This window comes from Lepidochelys kempii, chromosome 6, assembly GCF_965140265.1.
Source record: "Lepidochelys kempii isolate rLepKem1 chromosome 6, rLepKem1.hap2, whole genome shotgun sequence".
NCBI classification, from domain to species: domain Eukaryota; kingdom Metazoa; phylum Chordata; order Testudines; family Cheloniidae; genus Lepidochelys; species Lepidochelys kempii.
The window spans coordinates 16,892,442-16,908,177 of NC_133261.1; the positions used below are offsets into that span (position 1 = coordinate 16,892,442).

The window sequence follows — 15,736 nt, forward strand, 5'->3', positions numbered from 1 at the left end:
CTTGACCTTTCTTCCAGATGTTTACTATTTTCTGGCCCCAAAAAACGACCCTTGGGGCTAAAATTTCTCATGCCTTTTCTCAGCTCCCACGTGAATTTTATTTTTGCAGGGTGGAGTTGGGGTCTCCAGAGATTCATGTGTGAAAACAAATGGGTTTCAGCAGTTCATGTTAGAAACTTCCACCTTTCCTTGGGCCTTATTTCTTAATGTATTGCACTGGGAGACATTTGACTTAGGATCAGTCCAGCTGAATGTTTGAAGCCTAGGGACGCCATTCTTTCTAAAAGGGTAAGGGCCTGCTGCTGCAAATAATACTGTGAGTAGTCCCATTGACTTCAGTAAAAAGAAAAGGAGTACATGTGGCACCTTAGAGACTAACAAATTTATTTGAGCATAAGCTTTCGTGAGCTACAGCTCACTTCTTCGGATGCATTCAGTGGAAAATACAGTGGGGAGATTTATATACATAGAGAACATGAAACAATGGGTGTTACCATACACACTGTAACCAGAGTGATCACTTAAGGTGAGCTATTACCAGCAGGAGAGTGAGGGTGTGAGGGGGAACCTTTTATAGTGATAATCAAGATGGGCAATTTCCAGCAGTTGACAAGAACGTCTGAAGAACAGGGGGGGAATAAACATAGGGAAATAGTTTTACTTTGTGTAATGACCGATCCACTCCCAGTCTCTATTCAAGCCTAAGTTAATTGTATCCAGTTTGCAAATTAATTCCAATGAATTGACTTCAGTGAGACTGCTTGCATCAGTATGTGGTGTATTGGGTAGTGAGTGTTTGCAGGTTAACGTGTAAGGCCTGGATCTTGCCAGGAGTTCCATGTGGACACAGGGTTTTCCTTGTGAGGAATTTGTTTCTGGATCGGGGCCTGTGGTGGGGACAGTTAGTTTGCATACACCCCCAGATGCCTCTCGTTAAACATTTATTTTGATGGCAACACAGTCAAATAAATCCAGATAGTGGCTTCATTTCAATATCTGATCCCACATATAGAAGTGGGGAGTAGGAGTGTGTATTTGAATCTCCCTTGTTTATTTAAATGTGAGGAACAAAGTCCTCTCTGTGTTTAAAAATGTATATTAGTGAATTAAATGCACACACACAAAAATATCTTGTTATTGTACCACTGAGGGTGAGATTTCCAACCCTCAAAAGGCAGGTTGGGCCAGTCTGTGTCTTTCTCCAGTCAGCCCCCACCTGTGGCTTCCCTCCCCAGTGGCTCAGAGAGGGTCACTCCCATGGCAAGCGTTGACTTCAGTGAGAATGAGAGTGCAGCCACAAAGTGCAGCCAAAGTGCAGCCAGCGTGCAGTCGAAAGCCCAGGCTGGGAGGGCTGCGTGGTTAGGAGAGGAGGCTGTTGAGGTGGGGGGGGGCAGTGACTGGAGGGCGTGGGTGTGGCACGGAGAGGGAGAGGTTGGAACTGTGGTTACAGGATGGCTCATGGCTCCAGGATAAAGGGGCAGTGAGCAGGATAAGCTGGGAGTGAGGGAGCAGGGAGTTGCTGGGCTTGCTGATACAGGAACTGAGGAAGGATTGTCCAGTGATTATGTTACTAGCCTTGGACTGGAGAGACCCAGGTTCAGTTCCCTGCTCTGCCCCAGATTCCCTGTGAGGCTGTAAGCAAGCCCCTTCGCCTCTCCACGCCTGAGTTCCCCAGCAGTAACCAGGCCCTCTCAGAGGTCCAGGGAGGCCCAGGCCACTTCCAGCTTTTGAGGCCTGTAGTGGGGCAGCTGCCCCACTCTAGTAGACAGGGGTTAAAAGCAGCCAAGCTATGCTGATTGGGGAAGCAACCACAGGTGTGGCCAGCTCAATTAGGGCCCAGCTGGGCCTGATAAGAGGGCTGGGGGCCAGGAGTTGTAGGAGTCTCACTCCAGCCCTGGAGGGGGAAGGGCTAGCTGCCTGGGAGCAAGGTACCTGAAGCGGAGCAGTGCTGGGGAAGGGCAAAGGGAACTGGGGAGCTCCAGCCTGGTAAACCCCCAGGCTGCAGGCCTTGATGAAGGCCTATGAAAAGGTACTGGGGCAGCCTAGGGAGAGGCAAAGGCAGTAGGTCCTAAACCCTTGCCAGTGATGAGTGGCCTTTACAGACTGCAGTCTGCCCCAGTGAGAGGGGGCTAGATGAGGACGGGCAGTAGCCACTGCGGCAAGGTGGGTTTAGAGGGTTGGGAGACCCAGAGTGGGGGGGGGTACTGCTGGGGCAGAACCCTGAGATAAAGTAGCACCGGGGTCCGGGAGGGACACAGGGACCTGAGGCAGGTGAGCCATCGGCCAGCAGAGGGCGCTCCGTACACTGGAAAAGAGCTAATTCCCAGACGACCAGCAGGAGATGCCACACCAGCGAGTCGTCATCTCGCTACAAGGCCCCTAGCCATAATAAAAAGAAAAAATGACGACACCTGGTCTAATCTTGTGCCATCAGAACTGATATATTTTTATTAATATTTATGAACATTTTTAACTCTTTAATATGACAAAATCTATCAGTTAGCAAAAAAATTATGTGCATAAAAACAAGTTGCAAAACTTAACAAGTGTCTCAATTTGAGGCCCCCTTTGAGCTTCAGGCCCAGGCCAAATGGCCCTCCTGGCCCTCCCTCCCGATTGGCCCTGGCTGTAACATGGAGATAACAGCATTTCCCTGCTCCTCGGGGGGCGGATTGATGCTAAATACCCGGAAGATTGTGAGGTGCTCAGATCATGCAGTGTTGGGGGCCAGAGAAGTATCTACGATAGGCAGGAGCTGGGCAGGGCTGGTGCAACGAGGGGACTAGTCTGGGCTTGCAGGGTGGTGCTGGGGGCACAGCAAGTGAGCTTTCCCCTGTCTTATTTCCTGTGCAGCTTCTGAGTGTGCTCACAAAATCGTTGGCTGCGGCTAGGCAGCAGGAGTACTGTGACCGCTGCTTATCCGGCTGTCCCTAAGCGTCTTGCTGTTACCTGACGCGCCCTCCTGCTGCTTGTCTCTTGTTTTATATTGTCAGCTCTTTGGGGAGGGGCTGTTCGTTGGCTCTGGATGTGCACAGCGCCACCTAGTACGATGGGGCTGTTACAACCCTCATGAGCTCTCCCATCTGGATGCTCCCCAGGCTGCTCTTAGCTTGCTGGGCCTGGGTAGAGTTCAGCCAGACTGTCTCTCAGGTTCTGGGCTTCTAGGCACATGCTGCAGGGGCAGACCCCTTGTCTGACACCCCTCTTGGCAGTGGGGGCCACGCGGTCTGATTGAATAGGCCCTGGAACTAGTGCTGCCTTATCCAAGCCTCCCCAGTAGCTGCTGCATGCTCCCCAAGTTCTGCCGAAGCAGTGGACCCTCTGATTTCTTTGAGGGCTCCGTGGCAGTGTAAACAGGTAACACGCAGACTCTGCAAAGGAGTTTCTAAGCGCACATTCTGTTTGCATAGACAAGATAGATACAGATCTCTAGAAAAATAAAGCCTGCATGCAAATCCCTCCTTGCCACTCAGAGAACCCTATGGGTCTGGGACAGACTTTTCCAGGGTCCCTGGTCCTTCCTGTGTCCCTCTCCTCCCGCTCAGCCATCAGGTTCTAGTGCGTCTCCCTCTCTAAATATGGTGGTCTGTGAGGGAGCTGCCCTTTTGTAAAGCTGCAGTCCCCTTGGACGGGTGACCAGTCAAGTCCCTTGTCAGGTGAGCCATTGCTTGGTTACTAGCTCACCTGGAAGGACGGGATATCTGTGGGCTCATTGGCCGAGGTGCTTGCATTTCAATAGGTGATCCTCCGGATTAACAGCTCCTGATCTCTCTGCATTGTTTGCCCTGTGGTTTGCAATTCCAGGCCAAGATAGAGGCACAAAGACATCAGGGATGGATGGGTTCTTCTCACAACGGAAGTGGCATTTGTAGCGTGCTATAGAGACAGACAGACATAAGCTAAATCATCACAGGAGCCCCGATTCCTGATGCTACAGCAGTCCAGCTAAATACTAACTCTGCCCCATTGCACCTACATACCAAGGCGTTAGTGACTTGTGTGTTGGGAGATACTGGGAGCTTGAACTCTGAACATCCTGATTGTGTTGTTTGAACCTTAGCTGTAATGTGATGTCAGCCTCCTATTACGCATTGACTAGATCAGATGTGAGCCCTTTGGGACCCTTGCTAACTGTGGGCGTGGGGCTTTCTGCTCATCCGGCTTCCTCAATCCTCCTTTCCAAATCACGGGGCCCAAAGCCCCACCATGCTGCTGAGTTTATAAAGGAAAAGTAGTTGGAACTCTCCTTACAAACTGGAAATCCCTAGCCATCCCCGTGGGACGCCTGGGCCTCCCAAGAAGCAGGAGATTGGAAGAGAAATCCAGTCCCAGAATTGCCTGCACAGTGACCCACACCAGAGTAGACTCATTTGGGAGAGGTGGGCTAGGGGCCCAAGTGTGTTGGGACTGAGGCAGGGGGCAGGCAGGTGGAGGTACAGTGGGGGATGCTGGAGCGGGGTACCTGTGGTGGGGGTACTCACTGGAGGTGGGGAGGCAGTGTCATTCCCTGTCACAGTGACAGGGCGGCTGGCACAAGCCCAGGACCCACTGCTAGCTGTCACTCAGCACCTCCCTGCGGGACCCCCACCCTGTAGCTGGGAGCTGGGACCTGGGTCGGCGGGATCCAGCCACTGTGGCTTATAGGGGAATGGACCAATCAGCTGCCAATTCACAGGAGGCTCTTTCTGAGCTGCAGCGTGGTCTGCTCTGCAAAACCCTGGATATTGCCTGTTGTTTTTCAAATTGTCCCTCCCCAGACATAGGGTGGAGGCTCGAAAAAGAGGCTGTGTCCAGGGAACCCCAGCCGTTTAGTAACCCGAGCTTGGGGAAGCGGAGGGAGTTTGCGGGAACATGATCTGATCTGCCGTGGGTGGGTTGGGACTCCCCTGGGACTCGGAGAGGGGAGGGCGGTTGAGTGGGATGGGCGGGGTGGACTCGGGACAGATTGTGTTTGGCTTTGTATGTCGTTCTAATAAATCCATTATATTTTCTTTGAAGATCCTCACCTCCTCCGGACCATGACCCCCGAGAACATGTGCCACATGACCCCACCTTCCCGGCTGGAGCACCCTCCCCCGCCTCCCCACCTTCAGGGTCCCCCACCACCTCCGCCGCATCCACACCAGCAGCAGCACAACCCCCACTATCCCAGCATGCAGCGGGACATGTTCATGAAGCCTGAGCCGCTGATGCCGCCGTACGTCATCGGGCAGGGCATGTCCCCAGGTGATCTCCACCACGCCCAGCAGTCGCAGATGCTTCACCAGCTCCTGCAGCAGCACGGAGCAGAGTAAGAGCACCGGGGAGGGACTGCGAGGACCGAGGGGGATGTTTGGATCCCGGACGTCCTCGCTGCTGTAGGGCTGTTTCCGAGCGATGAGTGTGCGCGGAGAGTGAGGATGGTGAAGAAGGGTGCACTAGTGGGGCGCATTGGGCACGGGGGATTTTCTGTGCTGAGGGATAACACAGCTAGTAGGTAAACCCCCTGGTGAAGAGCCAGACTAGGGTGAGGAGGGGCGTCGTAGCAGGCTGGAGAGTGTGATCGTGGGGATTTGAGGACATGGGGCAGAGGTTACGATACCATGGCCTGGAGGGCAGAGTGGTGAAGCACAGTGGGGGGTGGTGCGAGGGAGATAGTGGGGGTGGGGAATGGAGGGTGTATGGCAGAACATGCAGTAAGGGAGTGGGATGGGGAATGGAGGAGGTGTAGGGGTGGGGCATGGCGGTAAGGGGGCAGTGGGGTGGGGAATGGAGGAGGTGCAGGGGTGGGGCATAGCAGGGGGGAGGGGCAATAATGACACGGAAAAGTAATGGGTCTCCCTTTACTGAGAGCACAAAGCCTTTAATTTATAAACGTTTGAACCAGATGTTTGCCCTCACTTGAGCCCCTGCCCCTATCCTGCTCCTGCTGCTGGGGCCCATCAGCCCCCCGCTTGCCTTTTCCTTGGTGGAGGTTGACAGCTGCCCTGCTTTCCTGCTCGCTGCCTCGCAGCTCAGGGTTTGCTGTCCCGGTTGATCTCTGCAGCCTCCCAGTTCACCCAGCCAAGAAGCGGAAACACTCAGAGTCACCCCCCAACACACTCAACGCACAGATGCTCAACGGGATGATAAAGCAGGAGCCAGGTATGGGGTCTGTGCCACTCAACCCTGACAGAGTCCAAACGCCTCCCTGGCACCAGCAGGGGGCACTCTCACCAGGTATGTGCTCTTCGTCCCACCCCTCCCCCAACATTACCAAACACCTCCCTGGCACCAGCAGGGGGAGCTCTCCCCAGGTGGGGTGCACGGGAGAGGAGCCTGCAGGACAGAGTGAGAATGGAAGTGTCCCCCCAGATAAGCAAATGAGAGAGTTGTTCCCGGAGCTGAAAGTGCAGAGGGTGGATGCTCTCCCTTTGGCCCTGGGTTGGGGCACAGATAGCGCAGTCAGGACATGGGCCCCCCCGGGTGAGCGAGTGCAGAGTGGAAGTATCTCCCTTGCACCAGCATGGGGAGCTCTTGCCTGGTCAGGGACCTCACAGAAATGATTTCAGTAAATATTTCCCCATGGCTGCAGGGCTGATTCAAGACAACGACAGCTTAAACGGCTCCTACCTGGATCCCAACTACCAGTCTATAAAGTGGCAGCCGCATCAGCAGAACAAGTGGGTGACTCTCTACGATGCCAACTACAAGGAGCTGTGAGTAACTGACTGGTCTCCCAGAGATACAGCCACACTCATGTCTACCCCACCAGCCCTTTGTCCTCCCTTACCCTGGGAGTCACAGGGGGGTTGGGGGGCAGCGTTGTGCTGGAATCCCTGGGATCCTGCATCGGTCTCCATTGTAACCTGCCCAGGGGAAAGTTAATTCTCTGCGAGCGCGAAATGCCGGCTGACCCCAGGAACAGAGCTGTGTGTGAGCGGCTGATTGCACCATCTGAGGCAGTTCTGGCTATTGCCGTCGCCTTACGTTACTCAGAGCACAGCCCAGCCCCGCTTAGCAGGAGCCTATGATACCAAACCCAGCCTGTCTAAGGGTCTCTTTGGATCAGAGGGGCCTCTGCCCCCAGCTTCAGGCTCATCCACCGCCCTGAATTTTTAAAATGAACATTAACTCTCCTCTAAAGGCGTGAGACGTGGCTCATCAAAAGAGACCTTGGTCAGGAGTGTGGAGAAGTGGGCTGCTGGCTCCTGCTGCCCACAGGCTTGGCGAGAGCTGGGAAGTAGCCACAGCGGGAAGGGAAACATGCAGAGGGAGTGGGGGGATAGAAAGACAGAGGGTAAGTCTGCACTGGAGGTGGAATTCGCAGCTCAGGCAGACGTACCCAGGCCAGCTCTGATCCAGCTGGCACACTACGAACAGCAGCGTAGCTGCAGCGGTTTGAGTGGCAGGAGGGACTAGCTGCCCAAGTAAGTACCTCGCTTTCAGACAGGCTCGTGGCTAACTCCTTGCGCAGCCGAGGCTACACTACGACGTTCAGTGCGCCAGCTGGATCAGAGTTAGCATGGGTAGGTCTGCCTGAGCCGGAAATTACACCTCCAGCTCCAGCTTAGACGTACCCAGACAGAGCCAGATGGGGGGCAGGAGGAAGAGAGTTGCAGGGAGGGGAAGGCCAAGAGGCTGCAAGAGAGGGCGGAGATGGAGGGAAAGGCCAAGGGGCTGAGGTGGAGTTGAGGGGTGCAGAGAAATGCTGCAAGGGGGAGGGAAAGGCTGGGAGGCTGAAGTGGAGGGAAGGGCGGGGTGCAGGGAACAAGTGCGTGCAGCTCACAGGGCAAGGAAGATGAATGTTCAGGAAGAAATTGCTGCAAATCCTCCCCGCATTCCGGAAAGGTGACTGAACACTGGCAAGCAGCAGTCTGGATTCCAGGAGCGGCTAGTCCTGTAAACACCCCGTACTCCTCCTCAGGTCCCACCCAGCCAGTCTCTGTTTGGGGCCCTATTTTGGGGCTCGGGGGAGGGGCTTTGTTGTGCAGGATACCAGCTAAAATGAGAGAATGATCAGGCTTCGTCAGAACGACGTGCAGAGAAAAGGCCAAGAACTCCTGGCAGGGCTGGCTCCGGGAGCAGGGAAGGGCGTGTGACCTAGGGAGGCTGCCTCAGATGCCAGAGTGTGTGGCCAGCTGGTTCCAAGTTCCCACCGGGTGTGTAGCAACACTGCCTACCGCTGAGATTCTCAGTGAATTAAACCCGATATTACAGCTGGGGAAAGTGAGGCACAGAGACATGACGGGACTTGCCCCAGTCACAGGATGAGCTTTTGGCAGATCTGGGAACAGAATCCAGCTGGGCTGACTCTCAGGCCTTTGCCTTAGGGGGAAGACCGTCCTTCCTCTCATGCAGAATTAACCTCCCTCTGGAAGGACAAAGCTGTTTGGGCCAGTGCCATGTGGGCAGCCAGAGGGGGTCACAGAAAGGGAGCAGGCCCAGCTGGCCTTTCCTTTCCAGGCCTCAAGGAGTGAAGGGAGAGCTGATCCTTAGGAGGCAGACCTAAGTTGTCTCTCACAGCTCAGCCGTTTGGGAAAGCCCCGGCCGGGAGCCCACTGCAGCAGTGCTAGAATGAGAAGGCGGCTTTGACCTCTGCAAAGCTCTTGGAGCTTCTTGTGTACCAGCTCCAGAACTAGATGTCGGGGGAAGATGAGGTGCTTTGTTCCAAACTGGAGGAGAATTGCAGCAGAGAGGTGGGTTCTCCACAGGGTTACTCCAAGCCAGGTGACCACGTGTGTGACTGGTTCTGTACTAGGTGTTTCGTTCTCCAGAAGAAGCCAGAGGGTTTTTAGCTCCAATCTCAGCCCTAGGGAGCTGAACTGTGGGATCAGAGTCTCATCCTTTTCTTACTCTTGCCCTTCACATGGGTCCAGCAGGTGAGAGTGGGGAGCGAGTGCGGACCCACAGGAAATTGCTCAGGTTCCCAGACCCAGGCTGCATTTCTCACCAGCCCCTGGGCAGGGCCGTCCTTACCTGTAAGCAAAGCACGCAGCTGCGCAGGGCACCAGGAAATTTTGGTGCCCCACAACTCCTGCTCCGGCTCTGCCCCGGCCCCACCTCTTCCCCAACCTAGCTCGGCCCCCACTCCCCTGAGCTCTGCAGCAGGGCCGGGCCTGCACTCACCGGCATCGGGAAGTGCAGCGACCCGGCCCCAGCCGCACCGCCAGTGAGTGCTGGGGGGTGGTTCCCGCCTGGCCCCCTCCGCAGAGGCCTGGGGCCCCACACCACCACCATCCCTCATGTCAGACACTGGCTTTGGGGAGTTCATAACCTTTCAGCTTCACTCAGCATTAGGAGAAATCACCTCTTCTCCAATCCTGAGCTTCTGAAACCTGCGTTAATCTACTTTTCATCAGTGGAGGCCTTTTGGCTAAAATAATCCATTTGACCCTAGACGACCTATTCCCAAGAGTTTGCCCTCTGACCTTCCCACTCTCACTCGAAAAAATTAGTGTGGCTTTGGCTGTGGCCTGAGTTTTGATTGGTTGAAATGAGGCAGGTTGCAAGTCAATGAATAATCTTCATTCTCACTCTCAGTAGTGGAGCCTGGCACCTAAGGTCGTTTATCCCCCAATGCCAGATTGGCACCAAACATCCATCAAGGATGGAACCATCCAGGGGACACGTTTAAAACCCAAGAAATGTATGTTAATTATCCCCATGGCCCAGGGTGCTGGAATTTTGTAGGCCAGTGCTTCATGGGGTATAATTCTGCATACCAGTGCCACCAAAGGCAGTGAGTTGAAACTTGGGGGAGATAGTTTCCAAGGGGATACAACACCCATCTGGCAGGAGGCCAGAGATGGTGTTTTTGCTGTTACAGGATGGATTTTTTAACAGTGAGGGTAAATAATTACTGGAGCAATTTACCAAGGGAGGTGGTGGATTCTCCATGCTTTAAATCAGGATTGGATGTGTCCTGCTAACAGAGCTCAACCAGGAGTTAGGGGCTTGACCCAGGGCTCGGACTAGAAGATCAGAATGGTCCCATCTGGCTTCAAAAGCTCTGAAATGGAATTTCCACATTAGACCCTGGATGTTTGCAGAGGCTTGTTGCCCACGGAGATGACATCACTCACAGCCAATCAGAAAGCTCTGTCTGTTTGGTGCTATGGGGAATTGAAGTATGGGGAATCATGTTCATCTGGGCAGTATGTTCTGGGAGGCGGAGGAGGGGGGACCCTCTGAGGGGTTTTCTCTGTGCGTGTGCATGTGTGTTGGGCAGCCATCAGCCCGAATGGACGTTAACCAGAACACATTTGGGAGGCTACTGTTTGTTTTGTGAACTCCCCCCCCCCCCTCCTCACTCGCTGTATCTCTCTTGGCTGCAGCTGGCGCATGGTTCTCCCCTGGTACAGCAGTGGCACATGCAGACCACCGCCCCTCCAGCAGGGCCCTGGTACGCTACGGAGGCAGTGAGGTTGAGGCCCAGGGGGATGAGCGGAGGAGACTATGCAGTTTCTGAAGGTGCCGCGATAGTGTAGGGCGGGAGTGAGTGAATTGGGTTTCTGTGTGTGTCAGGGTGAGAGCGGTTGTTAGGGGAGGGAGGGTCTGTGTGTGTATATGCATGCACACGGTTGGTACAGGGACCAGGGCTTGAGGAGCCCAGACTGCATGCGCTCAGAGACCCATTCACGAGGGACCAAGGGGAAAGACAGACAGACCTGGATCAAATGACAGAGCTTGAGGAAGAGGAGAGACCTAACCTGGAGGGCAGATAATCCCACTTCTGCCTGCTGCAGGGTTTTTACACCTTCCTCCGAAGTATCTAATGCCTGCTACTGTCAGAGATGGGCCAGGTCTTGGGTCTGATCCATGATAGGCAATTCGTACGTTGCTGAGAGAGAGGAACCCGCGAGAGCAGATGAAGGAGTTTAGTGGGAAGAAGTGGAAAGCAAAAATGAAGCTCTGAAGCTGTGAGGAAGGGGCAAGAGCGAGAGAGGGAAATTCCTCTCATTCTTTCTGGCTAAGGTAGCGCTCTCCACTTCCAGCATCTGCTTTTTGTTCAGGTCACATCTCAGGCGGCCCAGGGTCCCTCTGCCACTCCAAGGAAGAAATAAATGGTTACTCATGGAGCTGTCCCGGCTTCACTCACCAGAGCCTGAATCACCAGGAAGACGTCATTCAACGTTAACCCATTTGCCACTGGGGAGTCCAAAAAACACAGCCCAGGGGGGTGGTGTGTTTCTGCTGGCGGAATCGTGGGAGACCAGTGAGGGGATGTGGCTTGTGGGGGAAGCAGGAGCAGTGGGAGCAGGAACTGGCTGGCGAATGAACTTTGGGATGACATGGGGCTGGGCGATGCTTCTAAAAGAGGGACCCAACTTACTGTTTCTGTTGATGCTTTATGTTGTTGTTGCTCTGATCCAGTTTGTGTCACTGTAGTTTTAATTAAGAGTCTTGATTGGCTGATGGGAAACCTGGCAGTTACAAACCATTCGGGAAGCAGTCATGAATCTGTAGATCACAGGTCGGGAGCTGAGGGCTGCACTTGCTCCTTGCCAGAAGTCCTGAGGCTGCGCTTACTCGGCACTAAATGAAGTAGATGGCAGTGACCCTCATCAGAAGGCCGTGTGGTCCGCAAGGCCCTGTGACTGTGTCAAGAGCATAGGACTGGGAGTCGGGACACTTGGCGTCCAACCCCAACCCTGTTACTCTGTGACCTTAGGTCAGTCACCCATCCTCTATACCTCACTTCCCCACCTGTAAAATGGGGGTAATGATACTGGTAATCATAAAATAAATGAAAACTATTACCCTTCTCATCAGGGTGGAAGTGCAGCCCATACAGCCGATGATATGAAAGCGTGAGCGAAAGATCCTTTCATTAAAGCTTGAATAAGTTGCATCCTCGCACGTCTTCTGTCACCTGTGCATGATCCAGGTGCTTTTGCCAGTATGGAAATGCCCAGCGGGCAGTGTGGCTGGGCTGCCCAGATCAGGACGGGGCACTGCATACTGGGACTGTAGTCTTTGTGGGCCATGTTGCAGTGTTAAGGATGAAAATGGTCATGCTGAAGAATTTCCTGGACCACATTTCACCCACTGGCTGCTGTTCAGCTATTGTTCAAGTGAAAATACCCCATCTTCTAGGGAACCCACACATCTTGCCCTCGATTAGTTGGGTCTCTTGTGCGTGCTTCGGGGAATGAATTGCCTTTTGACCCCAGAAGAGAGGGGCTTCTTTTAGGCCAGGCTGGTAGTTGTGGCACTGAATTGACTAGGCCTGAGGGAAGACGCCTGTGTAAAAGGGAGTGACCCTCTCCTGCCTTTACTTCTGCCTACGAAGTCTGTCCGGTCTAATAGTCTGGTGGAGCCGTAAGTCTTTCTGTCAGTGGCTGTCCTGCCCTCCCAGTCACTCTTCTCCGACACTCAGACCTTTTGAAGCTCTGTTGTTCATTCATTCTAAAAATTAACACCTGGGAGGAGAGGAAGGTGGCATGGTTTTTTCTTTCGTGGAAGGATGCACTGTACTTTTCAATGCCTAGTGTGAAAAATGAGTCCTGGCACCTGTAATTATGTGCAGATGCTCCCTGTGATTTGAAAATTGAGGAGAGGGGGGAAAAGATTGGATTTTGGTCTCCCAGTTGAAATGCTGAGTGAGTGACTGACTTGAGGGTGTTTCCTTTCCCACCTGTGCCAGGCAGGCAGTGCCCCGCAGAGGGGCCCTAGCCCAGAGTGCAGGCCAGGGATCTTGGGAGGTGGGAGAAAGGGGGACTTGGTGCGAAGGCCACATATTTTTGCCGTTCCCATGGTAACCAGCCCATTAGGGAGATACAGATTAAACCTCCCCAGCTGGTGCGTGTTTCTTCTCTGTAGCCCAAGTTTCCCCGCCCAGCCAGGACGTGCCATGGTGGGAGCTGTTAGCAGTGGCAGCAGGTGGTTCTGATTTCCCCAGGAATCCGGCTGCTCAAGGCGGGTACAGCCTGGCAGCAAGGCCGGGATGGGTCACTTGGAGAACGGAACCCCATGAGGGGTCTCATCAGTCTCTCTGAAAGATCCTGTTCAGGAGAGAAACCCCCAGAGAATGTCCAGTGCCCCCCCACACCTCCATCCCTGCATGGCTTCCTAGGTCAGCCTGATCCACCAGCACTGCCCCCTGTCCCGAGGAGCAGAATTCAGAAGTCAGATCCCAGACGTTAAGCAGGGCTGGACCTTGGGGGTGAGTGGATGGAAGACCTCCAAGGACAAGGCAGGGGCAGCAGGATGTGCTCACTCTAAATCTGTACGAAGTCAGGGCTCCAATGCGTGGCTCAAGGAGGGGCAGTGTGATTGGACGTGATGCCTCTCTGTTGCCTGGTGGTCATGAAAGATTCTGTGGCACCTTGTGTAAGAGCTGGGAGTGACCCTGGTGGCCTGAGTGAATTCCAAGTCAAATAACTATATTCCCTTTCGATCCGGAAACATTCTGCCAGCCTAAAATCCCCCCTGCAGCTTCCAGTGGCTATGGGATTCTCTTACACTCTTTTCCCTAACCGGCTGCATAGAGCAGCTGTGCACAGTTAAACAGCTGCTTGTGTTTGAACCCAGAACTAGCCATGGCGCAGTCCTGTCAAGCACATTGGGATCCTTGGATAAATTACACTGTACACCAGAAGTTCGCACAAAGGGGTCTTTGGGTCACTGGTGACCCATGAAGCAGAGAGCCTGCTGGTGATCTGCACAGAGGTGGGCTAGTCACACGATGCTGGCTCCTCCTCCCAGTTTCCAGCTACTGAACTGCATTAAAAGACAACTAAAAATACATACAGTGCTTCCCTATTGTTACTTTCCCACATTAGCCATTCTTGTAGTTGCCACGGGGATGTTATTTGGTTGTAAACACGAGGAGAGCTGGTCTGTGTGATCATTAATGAGATGAGAAGTGTCTATGAAACACTCTGTCTGTTTATGCTGCTCCCCTGCTATAAATTATCAGACCATGCAGAGATATCAGTGGGTTGTTTGTCCTTCAGTCTAATGCCTGCTGCCTTTTCCCCCTACCTTGGTGCACAGCCCCCCACCTACGTACCGGGTGGATGCGGACAAAGGGTTCAACTTCTCCGTGGGCGATGATGCCTTCGTGTGCCAGAAGAAGAATCACTTCCAGGTCACGGTCTACATCGGCATGATCGGAGATCCCAAGTACGTGAAGACCCCTGAGGGCCTGAAGCCCCTCGACTGCTTCTACCTGAAGCTGCATGGAGTGAAGGCAAGTTCTGGGGGAAGGGGGAGAACCCTGCAAGAGCTGAAGGCCATTTCAGGGTGCGTGTGCGAGCATGTGTGTCAGTGTCCATAGGCCCACAGGCAGTGTTGTTACCGTGTGTATGATCTTGTCAGTCTCTGGGTGGGAATGATGAGCATTATATCACTGTGTACTGTTTGTGGGTGAGTGGGTCAGTGAGTGGAGCCTACGTAGGGGAGCCAATGCGTGTGATACAAGCATATGTGATCCGGCCTGCATGTGTGGAAATCACAAGTTTTGTGTGACCAGGACGTTACCTAAAGGAAGGATAGGAGCCTTGTGCCATAGCCCCATCTGCTGGGTGAAGTCTAGTCACGAGAGAACAGGCAGTAAAGAGGGTTCCCCTGGGCAATCTGGCTGGGCTCTGTATGTACATCAGTGCCTGTACATTTGAGTCTGTGTGTGAGGAGCAAGGAAGAGGCTGTCTGGCCCTGCTGGTGCAGAGAACTCCTGCCCTCTCTTACAGCTGGAGAAGGGGCGGGGGAGGTACAGGCAATGGTAAGGGGACAAAGTAAACCTGGTCTTTTCTGAGCAGTGGTTATGGTGCCAGTGAGGCAAATTCCCAGGGGGTAATTATGGGTGCCCAGACACTGGGGAGATTGGCGCTGTTGATGTACTTTGGGTAAGTGGCTGGATAGATTGTCCTTGGGACAATGGTGATGAGGGAAAAGGGGCTGAGAGAGGGGAAAGCCATGCCGTTCCACTCTCTGTAATGTTCCTGGATCTTTCCCTTCAGTTAGAGGCCTTGAACCAGTCGATCAACATAGAGCAGTCGCAGTCTGACCGCAGCAAACGGCCCTTCAACCCTGTCACGTGAGTACTGTCCAGGGCGTGGCGGCCTGAAGGTGGGGAGCCTGTCACAGGAGAGCCACCCAAGGAGGGGGAGATTGAGGGACCCTGGGATGAGGACCCCTAAGGGTAGGAAGGCAGAGTGGAGCGAGGGGGTACTAGAGGGTGCTGGCATGGAGGGCTCAGGCGGGGAGTGTATTTAAAGTATTCTCGCTCTCTGTCTCCTTCACTTCCCAAAACAATGACTCCTCTCCGCTCCACGCCCAGAGCTCACTGACCTGTGGTGGGTCCCCCTGGCCCCCGGAGCCTGATCTGAGGCATTTTGGCAACACCCCTTGAAGTGAGGAAGAGGTGGGAGTTCCCTAGATGATTGCAGCTGGGGGCTGATCTTCCCACGTGAGGGGAAATGGCCGTTCTCCGTGCGGCCTCCTTTCCAGCTCTGTGTCCTCAGTGGCTCCGCTGCTTCCCCCTCCAGGGTCAACCTGCCTCCGGAGCAGGTCACGAAGGTCACTGTGGGGCGGCTGCATTTCAGCGAGACCACGGCTAATAACATGAGGAAGAAGGGCAAGCCCAACCCTGACCAGAGGTATGGAGCAGCATGGTTCCCTCCGAGCCTGTGACGGGGGCTTGGCGGGACTGCGAACGTGGGACTCGGGGAGGCTGAACTGGGGAGCAGAGTGCTGCAGAGCTGCCCCTGGCGGCTGGGAGCACGGCTGCTTCGTGCAGGCCACCTTGACGGGCAGAACGGAAAGGGGGTGT

General features: G+C 54.1%; 1 protein-coding gene across 1 annotated transcript in view; it reads left to right on the forward strand.

The window, feature by feature from the left end:
- Positions 1–15,736, forward strand: part of MYRF (myelin regulatory factor) — a 105,959-nt gene that overhangs the window by 58,002 nt on the left and 32,221 nt on the right. The window contains exons 5-10 of the mRNA XM_073346947.1: positions 4,999–5,290; positions 5,993–6,198; positions 6,554–6,677; positions 13,960–14,155; positions 14,925–15,001; positions 15,453–15,563. Coding sequence (XP_073203048.1) covers positions 4,999–5,290; positions 5,993–6,198; positions 6,554–6,677; positions 13,960–14,155; positions 14,925–15,001; positions 15,453–15,563 — 1,006 coding nt within the window. The remainder of the gene's footprint in view (positions 1–4,998; positions 5,291–5,992; positions 6,199–6,553; positions 6,678–13,959; positions 14,156–14,924; positions 15,002–15,452; positions 15,564–15,736) is intronic.